This window comes from Montipora capricornis, chromosome 8, assembly GCF_036669925.1.
Source record: "Montipora capricornis isolate CH-2021 chromosome 8, ASM3666992v2, whole genome shotgun sequence".
In the NCBI taxonomy this organism is placed as follows: Eukaryota; Metazoa; Cnidaria; class Anthozoa; order Scleractinia; family Acroporidae; genus Montipora; species Montipora capricornis.
The window spans coordinates 19735668-19755667 of NC_090890.1; the positions used below are offsets into that span (position 1 = coordinate 19735668).

General features: G+C 39.8%; 1 protein-coding gene across 2 annotated transcripts in view; it reads left to right on the forward strand.

The window, feature by feature from the left end:
• Positions 1 to 20000, forward strand: part of LOC138014498 (TATA element modulatory factor-like) — a 71383-nt gene that overhangs the window by 46132 nt on the left and 5251 nt on the right. For both annotated transcript variants that reach the window (XM_068861576.1, XM_068861575.1), the window contains exons 13-22: positions 7285 to 7482; positions 7688 to 7742; positions 9182 to 9283; positions 9642 to 9834; positions 11912 to 11981; positions 12601 to 12684; positions 15029 to 15106; positions 16715 to 16879; positions 17424 to 17549; positions 17657 to 17767. In XM_068861576.1, the coding sequence (XP_068717677.1) occupies positions 7285 to 7482; positions 7688 to 7742; positions 9182 to 9283; positions 9642 to 9834; positions 11912 to 11981; positions 12601 to 12684; positions 15029 to 15106; positions 16715 to 16879; positions 17424 to 17549; positions 17657 to 17767 (1182 nt within the window). The remainder of the gene's footprint in view (positions 1 to 7284; positions 7483 to 7687; positions 7743 to 9181; positions 9284 to 9641; positions 9835 to 11911; positions 11982 to 12600; positions 12685 to 15028; positions 15107 to 16714; positions 16880 to 17423; positions 17550 to 17656; positions 17768 to 20000) is intronic.

Here is a 20000-nt window from a genome sequence, read left to right on the forward strand (position 1 = left end):
AACTAGTTCGGCAAGGCGGAGGAGCGTTTCCGAGCTTGGTTCTTTGACAGTGCGTTGATTGAAAAAGTGTTTAAGTGCTTGAAGACCTTCGCTATTGGGAATGACTGTATATAGAGATGGTATGTCCGTGGTGAAAATAAGTTTGTCTTGGCTGGAGAAATTGAAATCGCGGAAAATGTTTAGTGCGTGTGTACTGTTTTTAATGCTTGATGGCAAAGATTTGACGATAGGCATCATAATCTGTTTAAGTAGCTAGAAATTAGTTCGGTGGGGCAACTACAGGCAGAAACGATAGGTTGTTAGGTTGTGAATTTTAGGCAAGAAGTAAATGCACGAAGTTCTAGGGGTGGTGATGATGAGATTAGTTGCAGTGTCCGGTAATTGTTGATTAACTATAAGATTCTGAATGGTGTCTTTGACAAGTTGTTGATTTGTGGAGGTGAGATCTTTCTGGATTTTGGCATAAAACGAGGTGTCAGAAAGTTGCCGCAAAGCTTCTTTTTGGTAAAGGTCGAACACCAAACAACTACCGCGCCGCCTCTGTCGGCCGATTTGACAACTATGTCATTGCGTTCACTAAGATATTTAAGCGCCGCCCACTCTTCCGTGGAAAGGGTGGAAAATTTAGTGTTACGGTGAAATTTAAGTTTGTGAATTTCGTGACGGCATTTTTTGGTGAAAAAATCTAAAGAGGCAAATTGTCCATTTAGACTGAACGCGGCGAAGGAATTTTTCAACATCTTGCTTAATAGAAAATTCGTTGGTGCGTTTGGTAATAGGGACAAAATTAAGGCCCTTACTGAGAACAGATTTCGTGAATTGTAACTACGGTATTATGCCTATGCAATGTGAAGGCCGTTTACACGACAGAAAAATTTGGTCCGGACCTGCCAAAAAAAGCGGTGCAGACCCATAACTTTTGTAAAGAAACACTGGAGTTTCTACAGGGCCATAGGCGCCTATGGCCCTGCAGACACTCCAGTGTTTCTTTACAAAAGTTATGGTTCCGTACCGCTTTTTTGACGGGCCCGGACCCAAATTTTTCTGTCGTGTAAACGGCCTTTACGTAGTGTCATTGGTAATTTGCGTACCTATTAATTGTTGGAGTTTTAGAGTGTTGGTTTGGTGTAAACCGTCAAACAGTCCAGAATTAAGTTCACGGATTTTAGCGCGAATCGATTGTAATAAAACTACTGGACAGATTTTGGAAAGTGCGTATCGGCACTGAAGAATTTGTTTGTCAAGTACGTTACGTTTTTGGCACAGCTCTAATTTTGATCCGCATAATATGACGTGAAAAAGAATTTTGCGCGCATCGAATTTGGTGAAGGTATTGATTCGAGTGAGAGAATGTAGAAGCATGAAAGTTTGAGCGAAATCCTTTAGGAATGACTTTAGAATTGAGGCAACGGCAGATGAAATTGATGTGACTACAAAACCTAGTTTTGGCGAAACTGAGAGCGGCTAAACGGAAAGCTAAGATGCTGCTAAGTGCGGGAAAAGGAAAAGATAACTTACAACAACTTGATCGACAGTCAGCACTACAAACGTCACATCACCCTCACTTCCCATCCTCATAATCACGCAGTCAAAAGTATCATTCTTAATAATTTTAAATTACTCCAAAATGATCCCGAGACTGGTAGAATCTTTTCGCAACCTCCACTTACTTCATTCAAAAAAACGTAGGCAACTTTTTTAGTTAGAAGCGCGCTCAAAACTAACGAGCAACCCGGCACTTTAAAATGTGCGCGCTTACAATGCAAAACTTGTCTTTTCATTCTTAACACTAGCAAGATATCGGGACCTAAGCGATCTTTCACATGTACCCACACAAATGTCATTTATTGCATAACCTGTACGTTATGCAATAAAATATACATTGGCAAGACAGGTAGACGACTAGGCAAACGATTCCGCGAACATCTTCGCGATGTTGAAAAGAATGACAAGGATGCATCTAAGCCAGTCGCAGTCGCTCGTCATTTTAATGTCCCTAACCACTCCAAAAAACATATAGCTATCTGCGGCCTTTCCCTACATCTAGGTACGACGGAAAGCCGCAAGAATCTGAAACAAAAATTCATCTTCCAAATCGGCACCCTTAATCCTCACGGTATTAATGAACGCTTTTCATTCAACTAATGTATTCCTATTTTTCACGTTGCCATGTTACCACCAATAGCGTAGCTCCTACTCTACTATAAAAAACTACACATAACCCACAATTCCTCGATTCGCTCTGACTAAGGGCTAACGCTCGACACGTCAGCTTGTTTAGAATCTCTGTACGGTGGCCAATTTACATTATCAACTCTGTTGATAAACCAAATTTTTGTATACTACTTCCCAAGCGACGCAGCACCACAGTTTCTTTAGAAACTACCCCCTTCATTCATTTCGCTTCACAAGGTGTTAGGGGACTACTTCGGTGACTTTGGCAAATCTCTGTTTACAGTCCAATTGTCGCCCGAAATTGAGTGTGTGCACGCTTTATAGACTCTGGTCCCTTCCAAGATGAAAATTAAACGTAGGGCTGAAATTGATTTCTGAGTCAACACTGGCACAACATGTGACGTCCTTAAGTTGAGTGCTATCAAGGGAACAAAATGTGTGAACAGAATCACACCAACCAATCAAGTCCTCAAGATGTACAATATTCCTCTACTCTCAAACCTCTTGGGAAGTTTAAGGTTTGACTGACTAAACTTGGGAATAAAAAGAAGTACAAAGTAACCTTCGCTGTTGTGCAAGATGAGCATGATACTTTGAAATGGAGAAATCACGATGACACTCGAGAAGCCTGTTTTCTCGTTTTCTTTTATTTCGAACTTCGCACATCGTGACAAACATCTGAAAAATTAAGCTTTTTCTGAATCCTGTTGGCGAAACAGCCAATGACATCTGTACAGTTAAAGGAGATGGTGCATTGACAGTTCTTGCTCCTAAACCCTTAAACAAAGCATTAAAACTAGATGTCATTTCCCAATGCCAGTTATTGAAGACATCTTACCTTTCACAAAAGTTGATTGCGAGGATGGTTATTGGCAGATAAAGCTTGCAGAGGAGAGTTCTGTTCTGACGACCTTTGCCACACCCTTTGGCAGGTATAAATGGAATTGTATGCTCTTTGGGATTTCGCCCGTCAGTGAAATGTTCCAACTGCACGTACATGAGGCGGTTGAAAGCCTTGCTGGTGTGTATCCAGTAGCGGATAACATCCTTGTGGCTGGAATTGGAGACACGATGCGGGAAGTGATAGCTTATCATGATGTGAAAATTAGAAGGTTATTGAAAAGGTGCCAAGAGAAAAACATTAAACTGAACAAACAGAAAATGGCCTTTAAGCAGACAGAAGTTCCCTATATTGGACATCTTCTTAATTCTGACGGGGTGAAGGCAGAGCCGGCCAAGGTTGATGCAGTTCTTAGTATGGAGAGGCTGACTGATGTTTCAGGTGTTCAGGACATTATGGGTACTGTAGGCTACCTTGCAAAATTCCTGCCCAGGCTGTCCGAAGTCTCAAGCCTCTCAGACAGCTTACCCAAAGGAATCCAGAATTCGTCTGGGACGAAATTCATGACAGAGCATTTAGTAGGATTAAGGAGATGGTGACAGCTCCACCACTGCTGAAGTACTATGAACGAGAGAAAGACCTGGTGATTCAGTGCGATGCCAGTGAAGGGGGTCTTGGAGCCGCTTTACTCCAAGATGACAGACTGCTAGCTTATGCAGACAGGGCCCTGACTCCAGCAGAACGAAATGACGCACAAATAGAGAAGAAACTTGTAGTGATTGTGTTTGCAACTAAAAGGTTTCAACTAATTTGCCTATGGAAGATCAGTAACTGTTGAATCAGACTATAAACCCTTGGGGACAATCTTCAATAAGCCGTTGGTCTCTGCCCCGACGAGATCGCAGAAAATGATTTTAAAGCTGCAACAATATGATCTAGACCTGTGATACAAGAGAGGAAAAGAGTTGCACATTGCAGACACCCTCAGTCGACATTTTCCTAAGTTGTCAGAAACGTCTCAGAAGCTCGGAGAGCACATCTTGTTGGCCAGATCTAGTTTTGAAGAGGATCTTGAAGAAGAGCAAGACATCCAAGAAGTAAATCATCTGCTTGTGAGTGAGCACAAAAGCAGCGATGTTGTGCGTGGAGACTAACAATGATGAAGTTTTGCAAGCTGTGAAAGCTGTTGTCCAATTCGGGTGGCCAGTGGACAAAAGAAAGCCTTCTCCAGCGGTGGTATTGTACTTTGATATCCGTAATGAGGTAGTAGTTCAGGATTGCTCTTTAGAGGTGGCAGGCTCGTAGTGCCTCAGACCTTTCGAAAGCGCATGTTACAGACTCTGCATTCCAGTCATCAAGGAATATAATCAACGCTAAGACCTGCGAGAGAGGCGATTTACTAGTCAAACATGAAATCTGACGTTAAAGATTTTACATCCAAGTGCAAAACGTGTGCTGCATACATTACCAGGCAGGCAGACAGGCAGGCAAGGAGACCCTAGTTCGTCATGATCGGCCTTGGGCGAAACTTTCCACATACCTGTTCTAGTTAGACCATAAAGATTACATGGTGACTGTTGATTACTTCTCCAGTTTTTTTTTTTTAGTTGACAGGTTATATGATCTCAAAGCTACAATTGTAATCAGGAAGCTTAAGGCGCATATGGCACGATATGGAATTCCAGACCGAGTGATTTCAGATTGTGGTTCGCAATATAAAAAATCGAGAATTTAAAGCCTTTACCAAAGCGTACGGGTTCAAGCACGTGACAACGAGTCCCTACCAGCATCATACCAATGGTGAAGCTGAGTAGGCTGTCAAGGAAGCAAAAAAGACCCTTAAAGAGTCAGCACAATCCAGAACTGGCCCCTATCTGGCGTTACTGGCCCATCATAACACTCCAAAGGAAGGTGTTGGTACCAGTCCAGCCCATCGTCTGCTAAGTAGAAGAGTAGGTACCAACCTTCCCACTTTTGGCAACTTACTGAAACCTAGCTTGCCTAAGGACCTTCTTGAGAAGGATAGGCTGAGAAATTTGAAGAAGAAGTTCTATTTTGACAGATGAGAAAAGGATCTACCTGACCTTTCAGAGGATGATGTCGTTCGCATGCAACCCTTTCGGCTGAATGAGAAAGCTTGGAAGAAAGCTAGGGTTGTGAAGCCTTTGGGTAGAACGTCGGATATTGTAGAGTCCAGCGGTCAGTTTTATGTCAGAAATCGGAGACACCTGAAACGTTCTGCAGAGGATGGTAACCCTTTAGCTGCGGAAGAGCCTTGGTCCTTAACGACCGATGCCCTGCCAACGAGACGTCAAGTGTTAACCAGCCCAAGCACACAGCTATCATTGCATTTGAAAAAGATCAGCCCACTACGGCATGCCATGATCTATGCATGGGTACAAACGCTATGGCCAGTAAGGATGATCCCTCTAAACATCCAGAGAGCAAGTGTTGGTGGATAATGATGAACTTCGTACGCGGAGCGGAAGACTGGTCAGATCACCTAGTCGTTTTAGGGACTTTGTGGCTCACAAATAGAACTTCAAAATGTCATTTTAAGAGCTGTTAGCGTTTAGGGAAAGTGACTCTGTTTCGGCATGACGTTTGAGAACATATTGCTTTTTTCTTATTTCATTTCTTTTCTTTTGTTTTCTCTGCGTGTGAAGGGAGGATGTTACGATTTGTGTTAATTGTAATGCGTTTTAGTTATAATATATAAAGTTATAATATATGCAGTTGGCGTGTTATGTAAGTTCTTGTAAGTTTCGAATAAATTCGGCGATTCTTATTTGGTTTTGCTTGGAGCTGAGTTGTAGTTGAAATACAGTTCAATATATGATTCATCTCATGTATAATTTCGTTCATTGCTTCATTCATCACAGGAACACTTGAATCCACAAATGACCAGCTGCCAACGTTAGTGGTTTCATAGCTCAGTTGGTTAGAGTGTTGCACCGCTATCGCAAGGTCACTGGTTCAAACCCCATTGAAGTCCTGAATTTTTTAGGCTCTCTACGCAATTGCTAAAATTGCGTTCATCACTGGGAGGATCATAGTTTCACTTGATTTGATATCCACCGTTCAATATATGATTCATCTCGTATATAATTTCGCTCATTGGCTCTTTCATCATGGCTGGCACACTTGAGTCCACGAATGACCAGCTCCCAACATCAGTGGCTTCATACCTCAGTTGGTTAGAGAGTCGCACCGGTATCGCGAGGTCACGGCGTTCAAACCCCGTTGAAGTCTTGAAATTTTTTGAGGCTTCTCTACGCAATTGCTAAAATTGCGTCCATAACTGAGAGGATCATAGTTTCACTTGATATTGTTGTCATACGTTTTAAACATGATCTTCGCTCTACCTAGAAATTCATTACTCCTTGGAAGAGGTAGTGTCTTTAAAATGGCTGAAATAAAGGTGGTAATTCCTATCTACACCTTTCTTGAAGTGCCAGTTAGCGTAATTAAGATTAAGGCGTACTTGTGTACTATCATTTTGAATAATGGAGAATAGTTTGGAGGTCACGAACTTACGAGATTTCCAGGTAAAGTGATACAAATAAGTATTTCAAATACTAAAAACACTTGAACTTAGTTCATTTCTCAATAATAACAGTAATAAAAATTGTTATTATTGGATTGCTCACAGTGGCCTATTATAATAACCAGGTTAAGAAGAGTTCGAGTACAAATCCACTTAGAACTCCATAACAAATAAAACTCTAGCTTCATTAAAAAAACGAGTAATCAAGCATAATTGTAATTGATTTAATGAACTAAGAAAGAGACAATCTGGAATGGAAAATCGGAAGAAAAACAAAAATCTTGCTCATACCTAAACAAATCGAATTCTTGACTTTTCATTCATTCATTTGTTATTTTATTACATGTATACATGTATGTTACAAGGACTACTATAACGAGAAAGCAAAAAAGGGTATTAAAGTCGTTGAGGAAGGCCTAGAGGGAAGTATTGCAGTCATGATTGCTGTTGTATGCTGTCATTTGGTCAATTAACGCTCACTTGTGGTTGAAGCTACAAAACAACCTATTGGATAACAATACAAAACGAAAGCTCACTGCAACTAAGACAAGAATGGATGAACAAAGCTATATGTAAGAAGAGTAGTACTGTAGTTTGTGTGTATAATGTAAATGTACTAGTAGATTTTAAGACTACCTGGGTCCAATAGATGGGAAACTCTAATTTTTTTTTTCAATTATTATCGTAACTGGCAACTTATTGTTTTTTTTTTCTTCAACAGGAAGCAGCTCTCAGTGCTGAAATGACTGCAAAGGAAGGGCTAAGAGTTGCTATGGAGAAGAAAGAGAGACAATTTAAAAAAGAAATTGAAACTTTAGAATTTCAAATAAGTGATCTTCAAACCAGTCTACACAGAAACGAACAGCAAGGAAACAGAAGAGAGGATAACTTACGACAGGAAATAAGTGATGTGCAACAGGTTAAAATATAAGTTTCATAAATACCATTGATCTCAAGGTTATCTCCCTTCTGATACCTTTGTCAATAGCTGACGGTCTAATTTTGTTTGATTCCATTTGCTTGTCAAACATAGTAAAGCCGCTTAATAGAGACATGTATCTCAGGATGTTATACATTTACACAGCAACCCGATCTTGAAGCTATCTCAAAATGCTTTTTAACAGAGATTGCAAGAAGCCGAAGCTAGGAATCAGGAACTCACAGAGAGTGTGACACGTGGTGAGTAGCCTAGTTTGTAAGTGGCACTTACTGCCTTGTTCACCATGCCGTTGGTTGCTAGTATGTGAGTATCTAGTTAACTGTTAATTTAATAAATAAAGAAATAAGTAAACTTTCTCCACCCATATCTCTACATGTTTTAAGTTGGGTAAGAACTGGATAAAGACTTGTTCGTAATGTCACGTGCTTGGTTCCTCGCTGCGTAGTACTATTCATAGAAGTTGATATCAGTGAGAAAATCACAAGGTAACAAGATTGGGAAAAAATGCTTCACGTATGTATTTCTGATTTTGTTTCATTTCTTCACTGTCCTCAACTGTGTGGAGGAACTGAAGACATGACAACTTTCATTTCTCTTTCCACAATTTTGACCTGTTCATACCAGGTAAATGTTTCTGGACAGTTTGTATGTACAAAACCATGAAATATTAAGGGCCTTTTGAAACGACCCTTACTGCAATCACTTATCAAGGAAAAAAGAAAACCAGGCTTTTCGAATTCTGCAGTGAAAAGATGTTGTGATAATTTTATATTAGCTTGGTTTGGTCAAAGGGAGAAACGTAATAACCTCAAACTTATCTGCTTAAATTCAAACCCACGACCTCCACTGGCGCAATGCTCTACCAACTGAGCTTTGAAGCCATTCAGTTGGGAGCAGGGCGATTTGTTGGGTTCATGTGTTCCTGTGAATGGCCGAATTCACACTAGAGACGAGTAACCCGTCTTGGACGGGTTTCTGGTCTGAGACGAGTTTTCGTCTTAGTGTGAAATCGGGTAGGGACGGGTTTTAGACGAGAAACTCGTCCAAATTTACCCGTCCACTTATCCGTTTGAGTCGACGAGTTTTTAAAGACGAGTTTCCCGACTAGACGAGAAACTCGTCAAAATGCATCACGAATTCACACTCAGACGGGTTTCCAGGTCGAGTTTTAGGACAAAATGCGCCGATTAGACTGCTGGCTAGGTAACCACGCACATCTCGCACCAGTACCTCGGCATCTTAACCGGTCCTAAAAACTCGTCCTAATGTGAATTCATGTCGGTAAGTCAGATAACTTTTTCATCGCGAATTCACACTAGGACGGGAAACTCGTCAGACGGGTTACCTGTCTGACGAGTTCCCGTCCTCTAATGTGAATACTGCTAATGACTTGATGATTGAAAGAAATTGACGTGACTTCATAGCTCAGTTGGTAAAGCAATTGCACTGGCCTCGAAATTCCTTTGAAGCCTCCTGAATTTTTAGGTGTGTATAAGAGACAATTGCTTGAATTGGACAAATAAGTGCGAGAATCACTCCTCCCTTTCGTCTATTAACCCGCATTTCAAATATACATTTCTTGGTTTAATCAGTTACAAAGCTCAATCACATTTGAATTTGTTCAAAGGTTTATATCTCAATATGCCTTTTTATTTAATATGTTTTGTCCAACTCATAGCCACAAGACCATTATTGAGGCAGATTGAAAACCTGCAAAGCAGCTATGGTAACCACACGCAAACATGGGAGCGAGTGGAAAGGAACCTGACAGAGAGACTGAGTAAGCAAAATTTTACCAGATCTGACATCGGATATGTTCAGAAATAAAAATTAGTTATTATGTACATGCTGATTTCAATATGCGTGAGAAAGTGTCCCCTTCTTTTTCAGTCCAACTTACGTAACTGCAGTAGTGTCTTGACAGACAGTTAATGGCACATTTTGCCTGCAAACCTCTGCTCTCAAGGGAAGATGAATGACTGATTTACGCTAACCAGTCAGCTACTACCAGTTACATGTCCTTGTTGTAACATAACCAAGTGATCACGTTCACTTGGCTTTTTCAGCGACCTGGGAAACTCATTAATAATTATTGACAAACACATGTTGACTTCTAAGTGCTGCTTTTTGTCTGTCAGATGATGCTCAGGTTCAATTGGCTGAGGCACAGGAAAAGGAACGTGTGGCAACAGAACATGCTCTGGAGTTAAATTCTCGATTAACAGCTGTGGAATCACAGTTGGTAACATATCGCCAGGACAAATCACGGTTAGAGGCTACTTTGGAGGTTGAACGAGCCAAGCAGGACAATGTAGAGGATGCACGGAGCAGGTATAAGTAAGACTCCGAAGATACACGAACTAATGCTGTTAGTATAGGTAATCGCATGATTTTGAGTGCAATTTGGAATAAATAATAAACATGAGTAATTTTTTTTAAAGACGTACGCAATACGGGCGAGTGCAATTTTTCATGTTTATAAGTGCCTATTAATTGCGAATTGCACTAGAAAAATCATGTAATTTCTTAAGGCCCGCTTAAACGGTTTTAACATTTGCTTCAACACTTTGTTGAACCAAATGTTTGGTGCGTTTGTTGAAAGCTTAAAAAATGTTGTAATCGTGTTGAATCAAGTTTAAGTTGGATTAAGCTTTTGCCCAACATCCGTTCAACTTTTGTTGAACGAATGTTGGTCAAATGTTTAAACAGTTATAATAGACATGAAAAAAGTCGAGATGGTTAAACAGAAGCCACGCACGCTTATCACGGAAACACGGAAAAGTTGCTCCACCCAGGGGCCTGTTTCTCAAAAGTCCCGAAAACTTTACGAGCCATTTTCGGGTGTCACAATACCTTAACGGAGAGGATTAAAGTCGTCAAACTTCACAATTACTTTCACTTTTGTTTCTTTGAAAACATGTTAAAAGATCGGCTTTCCAAAACAAGCGGCTGGCAGTTTCACAAATGGTTTCTCGGGCCCGAAACGTTTTCGGGATTTTCGAGAAACGGGCCCCAGGGCTCGCATTTGATTGGCTATCAATGTAACAATTTCACCTTTATAGACCTCTTTCATAATTATGGCGGAACCTATGACCGTATAATTTGCAATGCACTTTCTCTACCATCTGAACTATCAAGCCATCTGAGAGCTGGTCACTTTGTAAGTTTGTATTGCGCCCCGTAATGGGTGAATCATAATGAATGACATAAAGAATGTATGACATTTTGATAGACAGTGTATTTAAACTGCGGAGTATATGTCTCAGTGAAAGTGGTCGTCACAATCATGCATATGAAGCAACTTGGGCAGTTGCGAAAGAAGCTTGAAAACATCCAGGACCCAGTTGTTCAAACGATGGATAACGCTATCCCCCAGATAAATCACTATCCAGTGGATCAGTCAGAGAAACCAATTGCGCTATCCAATGGATAGTGATTTATCCGGTGGATAGCATTATCCACCTTTTAAATAACTGACCCGGCTAGGACCAAAAGTAATGCTACATATTCGGGAAACACACTGCCTGGAAAATCCTTCCACCATGTATTGCTTTAGCTAGAATATTTTAGTGATTGAACTACTTGTTGGTAATTTATGATGCTTATAAATCACCGCTCTGGCCCCAGTTGTTCAAAAGATGGATAACGCTATCTACTGGATAGTGATTTATCCGGCGGATAGCGCTATCCATCTTTTGAGCCCGTTTCTCGAAAGTCCCGAAACTTTATGGGCTGTTTTCGGGTGTCACAATTCCGTTTGTATTTCAAGAACGGAGAGGATTTAAAAAATCGACTTTCCAAAACAAGCGGTTGGCAGTTTCATAAATGGCTTTTCGGGCCCGAAAAGTTTTCGGGACCGTTCGAGAAACGGGCCCCTGGTGTGGAAATAAGCCCATACGTGAAATGATGAAAATCTGCTACTTTAATTTACATTACCCACTTCGGCCTAAAAACCTTGTTGGTCTTTTGTGCAGCTGAGTAGTATATACCTGGCCCAAAACGTACATGCTGTACGTACTTGCAACCATACTTTTCATTATGGCTTCCGTCATTGGTTTTTCATTTAAAAGAACTACGAATAAGATACCGCTAAACGTGTGCCCAACTTAAATATAAAAGTAAGAAAAATGCAAGGATAGAATCAACAAAATGGTCCAATAATTAATGTTACAAATTCATGAATCAAAGAGGAGATTCTAAATGCAGTTAGTCGGCATTTGTAACTTTAGATATGTATTGATAGATTCACAGATTTAAAGTCATAAGTGGTATTTACTGGTGGTTTAGTTTGTCGGCGAACAGAGTTAACCTGGAATAAGCTAAACTACTCTTTTAGTAATTGTTGGCAAAATTATTCCTCATTGCATCGTAGTCCAACCTAACAGTTTGAAAAATTGTTTTTCTTTAGGGAAGCTGCCAGAGCTGAAGCACTGGAAATCAAATACCGTAAAATGATGGAAGACAATAATGTGGAAAAGGTAGGATTTGTGAAGGTTATATTGACTTTGTGATAAGGGAATGTGTGATTTATTGCCTCTGTGCCATGCCAAAGGGCATAGCACACAGTCCTGAGGGACACGTGTCTGTTTTGCTTGTTGGTCATGTGCTGTGTTCTTACAAGTTATGAAAGGATAGTCCAAAGCAACCTGTTTTTGGCTTTTGGCTTAAATTAGAATTTCAAAAGTAGCACTTTCTTTGCAATTATTTGGTGTGAGTATCACCACCCAGGTGGTCATCAAAGACCACACAACAGAACAAACCTCCACTTATAGTAGGCCCTTACAACTCACATTTCCAGACCACAACAATTGGGAATTTGTTCCTCATCCTTGGCGAATAGCGTGTGGGTTTGTTAAGCGGCCAAGGAATGTTATTAACAAGGACTCTGAAATGGGGCCTGTACTTTATTGTTCTTATATTAGAAGACTTATTTGAAAACTTTAAGTGTTTTTTTTGGCTGGCACTGTAGCAATTATGGAGCCAGCTGGTTGTCAGTAAATGGGAGGGAGTATTCGTTTTCTTAATATAGTTCTTTCAATGTCGAAAAGGATTTTCAAAATACCTTTTAAATGCGTGTTTATGACATTCTTCGTACAGGCTTTACTTGAACAACAACTGGCTGTCGAAAAGAGTAAGATGGAAACAGAGAAAAAAAGGTTCCAAAATGCTATGGATGAGAAGGTTGGTTTCCAAGTGTTATTCAGTGGAATTAAAAGAAGTGTCTTCTTGAGGAAAATTAGTCTTAAAATTAGCCATACTGAGTAGGTTGCCAAATACCATCACAGTCGTGCATTTTCCTTAAAAATGAGAGTGCCAAACAAATTTCCGACCGGCAATCGAATATTCGGAATTATCTTTTCAGATTGAAACCGGCGAAAATGCAGGGGAAAAAATATTATCCAAACCGTTTCCACCTGAACGCTGATGAAGAGTGTCGACGGTTAAATGGTGTCTTACTACAGTTCTCCAAATAAAAAGATCAAGATTTTGAAATCTGTGAAATTAATGCAACAGGTTGTCTCTTCTGAAGTGTTAATCACTGCAATTGATGTAAAATGTTATTTTACCTAACGGATAATTGCAAATCAGGGGAAAGTATTTTAAAGTTGCATACAATTTAGAACTAAAGTTTTAATGAAACATACATAATTTCTTTAGTTATCACTTTTCGTAATAGGTTAAGTGTAAACAATTAAGTAAGGGGGTCATTATAGATATATCCGCGTTTAATTCGATATTTACTAGGTGGCCAAATGGCAATCCAGTCAGAAAACGAGTTAAATTTCTCCGTTTATTTTATTTTTTCGTGTCGGAAAAAGTCTGTTGCGTATGGTTATAAATTTTGACACCGATTGGGTTTCTTCTTTTTTGCCTCCAATAGCAAATATGTTTCAATAACATTTTTCGCTGGAAAAGGGTTTTGTAAAAATTTTCATCCTTTTTGGATTCATCGTGTTGTGTAATATTCGAGCATACCTAATTTGCATACGTGGGTTGAAGTTTTTAACCCGAGTAGTTTTCATAGACATGACAGGAATTTTTAGTCGCGTTCTTTCTGGCAAATGATTAAAAGGTAACTATAGTTTTCAACGTCAGAAAAATATTTGTTTTGTCTCCATAATGGATAATGAAGTTTATTTAGGAAGCCAACAGTACTTCTCTAACTGGTTCCTGGTTAACCCAATAGGCCACTTTGGAAAATACCATAATAATCTTTGTCTGTCCCTCCAAATTTTGCATAAGCATTGTTTCCAGTTTCTCGTGGGACTTACAATGGTCCCAAGAGAAAACAAAAACAACGCTCATGCAAAATTTGGGGGGACAAAAAAGAGTATTATGGTATTTTCTGAAGTGGCCTATTTATTGCTACAACTTGCCAGTGCGAAGATTGTTTACATTACTCATTAACACGAATATTTTTCCACAATATATCGCTTTAATCTAACCCAAAATTATTCATATAGAACAAAATTTCGTATTTATTAACCATTTCCTTCGCTTTTGTGTTTGTCAGCATTATGGTTTGCGATAATTCAGGTTCGCGTGTTCGCAAGTTTGTTTTCGGATCTCATAGATGTTTAGATTTTCAATTACAAACAAGCAAGCAGGCTGTTCCATTGAAATGGCGCGCGGTCGAATTATAGGGGCTTGGTTACTAGTTTCGGTTTGTTTCGAAAGAAACTAGTAACCATGCCCCCTTTTTTTTTTACCGCGCGCCATTTTCAAGAGAAAAGCCTGCTTGCAGGCTAGTTTTGTTATCTTTGAACTGAATTTATTACTTGTGAACGTGTGAGACAAAGGGTCACCGCTTGCACGACATCTCGGTCACCCTTCAAATGGTCTACAAGTCTTCAACTTGAAAACAATTTATACTGGAACGCTGCAGTTCAATACCACCCAGCTCAGTGCCTTTTGTTTTTGTGTAACACATATCACAGGCAAACCCAGTTTACGCTCGTAGAGCGTCTAGTTTAATATATTTTTAGTAAGTTTTAACGCTGTAATTTGCATTTGTTCATTTGATATATGTTAATTTGCGCAATACCAAGGAATAAATATTGCTTAATGCTAAATATAGTGACCGAGCTCCTCGAGGGGGGCTGGAAACTAGACATTTCAACAACCTTTTTCTCATAACCTAGCCGTACGAACAGGGTTAAAATTTTGGGAATTAGTAAACAATATGTTGGGCAACTTCGTAGTACGTACCTGCCTACGAGCAATAGCGCTAGCCATGATTACCATGAGAAAAGGAACTCATGGGTCCTATGCCTTTGGTGCTCCGCTTGGCGACCGGAGCTCCGCTAATATGAGAATCTGTGAACAAGTAGCTCGGATTTAAATGACGTGGCTTTGTAAGTACCAACAAACATTATTTTTTGTGGGCACGACCCTTTCCTGCACTTCAAGATGATCGTCTGATCACTTCATTCATCAAGAAAAATGACCCAACCGTTTTCTTCGTTTTTCTGTCGTTCAATTTTCTTTTTCATTAACAAAGACTGCACTGCTTTGTTTGTCCTAGGAAAGAACTTTCCGGCACCAATCGACGAACCTGTCCGGAGTTCCACCATCACCTTCTTCTGTTAGCGGGAAGCCACAGGTTTGCGCAAATTCATAATTGAATTTAGAGTCTCTAGTTTTCTAAGTGTTTTTCGTGGGTTAAATGGTTTGAAATTCCATATCCAGTAAAAAGTAGCCATGTATTTTTGGGGATTAGGGCTGGCTGGCGCAGTTTTGAGACCAGCCGCCTCCCACCATTGTAATCTGGGATCAATTCCCAGACTCGGTGTCATATGTGGGTAGAGTTTGTTGATTCACTACTCTGCTCCGAGAGGTTTTTCTCTAGGTACTCCTGTTTTGCCCTCTCCTCAAAAACCAACAAATGATTTGATTTCTATGCACAATGTCCCCAATTAGTGCCCCAGCGCTAGAAGACTTAAAACTTAGTAGTAATCGGAATTGCAAACGAGCACTTGTTTTTTTCTCTTTTTTTTTTTTTCGACTATACCCGAGTCACCATCATTGAAAATATATTATCTCTTCATATCATCATCTACCGCGGTTAACAATTTCCATCTCAGTCAATAGCGACAATGCACCGTATTATTAAGTTCAGCTAGGAGGGCACAGGTTCTCCTCTACTGAATCGGAGAGACTGTAAATCAAATATATCACACACAATTTGAATAGTTCAAATCAAATGTTGCTTTTTGATGTCACAGAAAACCGTGTTACCCAGAGAAAAACCTCCCTGAGTAGAGTTGACGACCAAAACTGAAGGCGAGTGCTCTCACCACTGTGCTAACCCTACTTGAATACATTCTACTTTGAAAATAGACAAAGGAAATAACCAATAGCTAATCAATGGTGATTTCGTATTGTATGCGGCAAGCCTAAAATGTTTGTCATTGTTCAGATCAGTCTTTTTTTCTTCTCGAAAACAGGTTTTCTCAATTTTTTCTCGGAATTTCGCTCACATTCACTGTACAAGTTAGCAAAATTGGTAGTGATTTGCTCCGCGACCGAGTCAGTAAGAGGCCTGGGTCTGTCTGTTCTTCATTTGGCATCGTCCCAATGTACTTTGCGGTGTTGAATTGCTTTTTAAACCGTCCGTAACGTGAATTGAACTACGAGGAAGGTGGCAACTTTTGAAGCAAATAAAAAGGTGTCTTGTCCAGATAAAAATGGCGCAACATGTTTGCCATTCATCTTATAAGAAACATTCTAGTCAGGTACAACTTACTTGCACAAATATATTATGATGTTACCAACAAGACAATAGGGAGCTTAACTACGCCACGTTTACGAGCCACGGACGGTAACCGGAAGTGAATTATTTTCCTGTTTAACTTGTCTTCACACTACCACATTAATATTGTAAATATCTTTTCGCTGGTAGAGACGATTAGTTTGAACATCTGGGAGAGATCACTGTCCTGGCATCCGAAATATTTAACTCCGGTTGGCGTCCGTGACTCAATGAGCTCTCTAGTGACTTGCGTCGTGATTAGTGATTCACCTTCGTTTTATTCGCAAAATTTTGAAAATGCCGTTGATAAGAAAAGACCGATTAACGTTCAGTTTGAGATAAAGCCCTCGCATATTTTATCAAAGACCGCAAAATGAACCAGCCCGCCTCTTTCAAAGTTGCACATGAAATCGTGTGGATTCCGATATTTATCTCGTAATGTCATTTTGGTTGTCATAGGATGACCTCCACGAGTCCTCCCCCCACAGTCCACTTTTGCGGCAGAGTAGCAGCAGTAGCATTATTGATGGTTTATCCAGAGGATTCGTCGCGGGTAGTACCGCTATGGTGGAACGACTGCAGGCTCATGTCAAACAAAAGGATGGCGAAATTGAGCTTTTACAGGTACGCAACGAAGTAACAAAACAAAACGTGAATCAAACTAGATAGGCAATAAATTGTACCCAGCCACCCTAAAAGTAGATCTCCAGAAGTATTCTCAATTATCGTTATCATACAATTTTTCTTAATACCCACCATATTCAGTACTCCGGTAATTCCAGGTGGATAAGGAAGTTTGTAAATGTGTTCAATTTCTAAAAAAAAAAAAGGAATTGTGTTCTTGTTGATCGACCAGACGCCAGCTTCCGTGATAAAACAGACCATAGTCCTTAAGATCTTCTTTAAATTTCATGCGTAGTCTCCTTCAGTAATTGATGGCTTACGTTTCTGTGACATTTCAGTGTTTCACATGACCACCAATAATGCGACTGTTGTTCTAGATTCTGTTCGTTGTCCTGGGACTCTGATTCCTACGGCGTCAGTCTGCATCAGATCTTCCCACCTCTTCAATCAAATTTAAGTAATTTCAGATTGCTTGTAGCAAATTAGTGATTAAATTATTAATCATAAATTATTTTCATATTTGAATGTCCTTTAATTACCAAAGGAAGAAATTCAATCTCTGCAAAAGACGCGTGATTCACTGACAGAAGATTTAACCCATTTGACATCAAGGATGGAAAACTTTGAGAGAAACAGTGGGTTGTTAAATGAACTACAAGTACGACACAAGGTAACTGACGATGGATAATTTGCAGGACACATGTACACATTTCAACAAATGTAGTAGGAGTACATTGCAAACAAGTGGTGGCTTTGCTTCCTTTTTTTTTTTGTCAGGAACTGGAGCAGCGTCATAATGCTGTGTTGCAGATGTACGGTGAAAAAGCTGAAGAATGTGATGAACTGAGGATGGACTTGGAAGATGTTAAATCAATGTACAAATCACAGGTGAAACCACAATTTTTTTAGATATTGATGATCTGGACAGTTAGGGTAAGGACCTTTGGTACCAGTGCTCTTTCGATACGGCTGAACAGCAGTTATTATTGAACGAAGTGCACTCATTTTGACGTAGAAGGCTACCTTAGCATCAGATGAGTCATCTTAAAGCAACCCTTATTTTGTCTTTAATCTCTTATCTCTCAAAAACGAACTCGATGATCCCATTTTTTATTACTGAAGAGTGATCGCAGGCCAAGGTGAAACTCCCTGCAAAGTTGGAAAATTTTCAGGAGCGGATTACGAAGCACCTTAAATTTTCCAGTTGTGATGGAAGCTGAATCCGCCCCAAAGAAAAAGTAACGTCCATAATCTCGTTAACACCTATCCCAACCTTGAAATAGCTTTAGCCACTGATTAAATATCGGAGGTCGCAGATTATCGAATCTGGTAGATGATTCCTTAGTTTGCAAGGAGTTTAACAAATTCAAAATATCACGCAGTCAAAAGTATTTTAAATGAAATATCGCTCGATTCAAACGTGAAACCTTCAAGCAATGATGACTTTTTCTCTTGTTGACGTTACTAATAACTATTTTTAGTTTTTTTTATTCTCGTCACCAGAGCCTCGGATCGACCCAAGGCTCTGAGAAACTCTATGTAGGAGAAGATGCGTCGTAAGGTTCTTATAGCCAAAAATTGGCTATATTTCAACCTTACGGCGCCGCTTATTTCCCTTTCGTAAACGGTCGTTGCCATTTCTCAGAACGATCGTTGCCATTTGAAACGGTTGAGGCCATTTTTTAGCTCTGAATTACACTCATTAGGTCTAAGAACTCAAAAGGTTGCGATTACTGGGAGTTGTGTCTCGCTGGTCATATGAGTTAGGGTTCGGGTTAGGGTTCTCTTTAGGGTGAGGGCTAACAACCCGAGTTCGAGTCTTGAAATTTTCTGACTCTTTTTTTCCTCCAGTTTTTCTTTTATAAATGTTTTTTTTCCTTTTTTGTCTTAATTTTGGTTAATGTTTTTTCATAGTTTGTTTCCTTAATTTTCTTTGAAGTGAATTGTGCAGTCGACCGTTATAAAGGGCATCCACCGTTTCAAATGGCAACGACCGTTCTGAGAAATGGCAACAACCGTTTCAAATGGCAAACGACCGTTTACGAAAGGGAAATTTGCCTGCTCACTACTCATGCTAATATGAATGCACGGATTAGAGACTCTTTTGATTCAGTGTTATTCACGAAAACCAATTAGAAGACACTTTGTTTCAGGGTTCCCCAGAGCTCTTCTGTCCCTCAGTCAAGAGAAGAGCTCTATTCTTCGCATTTTTTATGTAACGAGATGCTTCCGTGAAGCATACACTGGGTTGCCTGTGGTACGTGTTACAGAAAATCAGAAGGCACTGAATTGTGTGGTATTGAACTACAGCATTCCAGTCTCTGAAGAATAACAAATAAAAGAGAAGCGAGAAACATTGGCTTCTGGGCTGACATGTTGATAATTTTCAAGTTCCCTCACAACTTCTTTTCACCACAAGTTTAAGCGTGCCCTCTAAGCATCTGACAGCTTTGTAATTCTAAAGTTCACTGAAGTAGTCCCTGTCCGGCGGGGTTAGTATCAGGATGGGAGACCAAAACAATATACCCCTCGTAAAACAGAAGCATCGGACCGAAAATACTATTAACGCTAACAAATGCGAACTCAGCAAGGTACAGATTTTGTTAGCTTGCTTTATGCAAAACAAATATTGATGCAAAAGTAAATAACTATTGATACAAAGTTTTTAGAAAGAGCAGAAGGAAGTTTCCGGGACGGTCGATCGAGAATAAAATATTTACGACATGAATGCAACATTAATTTTGAACCGCGAATATAGAATATAAAAAGTTACGATGAGCGACAAACATTTTGGGAGATTTTTGCTAGGTTCAAAATAAATCGCAAAATCGAAAGTGACACGGCCGGAATTCAGCGGGCGCCGTGATTAAGTTACGCGGCATGTTTACTTGCCAAACAGTGAAGCATCTGTGTCAAATGATGGCAAGATACCGGGTTTTTGTAAGTTTCTTTTTCTGTCAAGTGTTATAAAGTTTGACAATGAAATGAGCGAAGTCAAAACAAAGATCACAATCGCCCAACTCTTGTTTATGCAAAGTCAAAATTTAAGCTCCAAGACGCGTTCGACGTTATTTATCACCAGGTAATTTCATCATTTTGGAAATGGCAGCTACTTTATTAT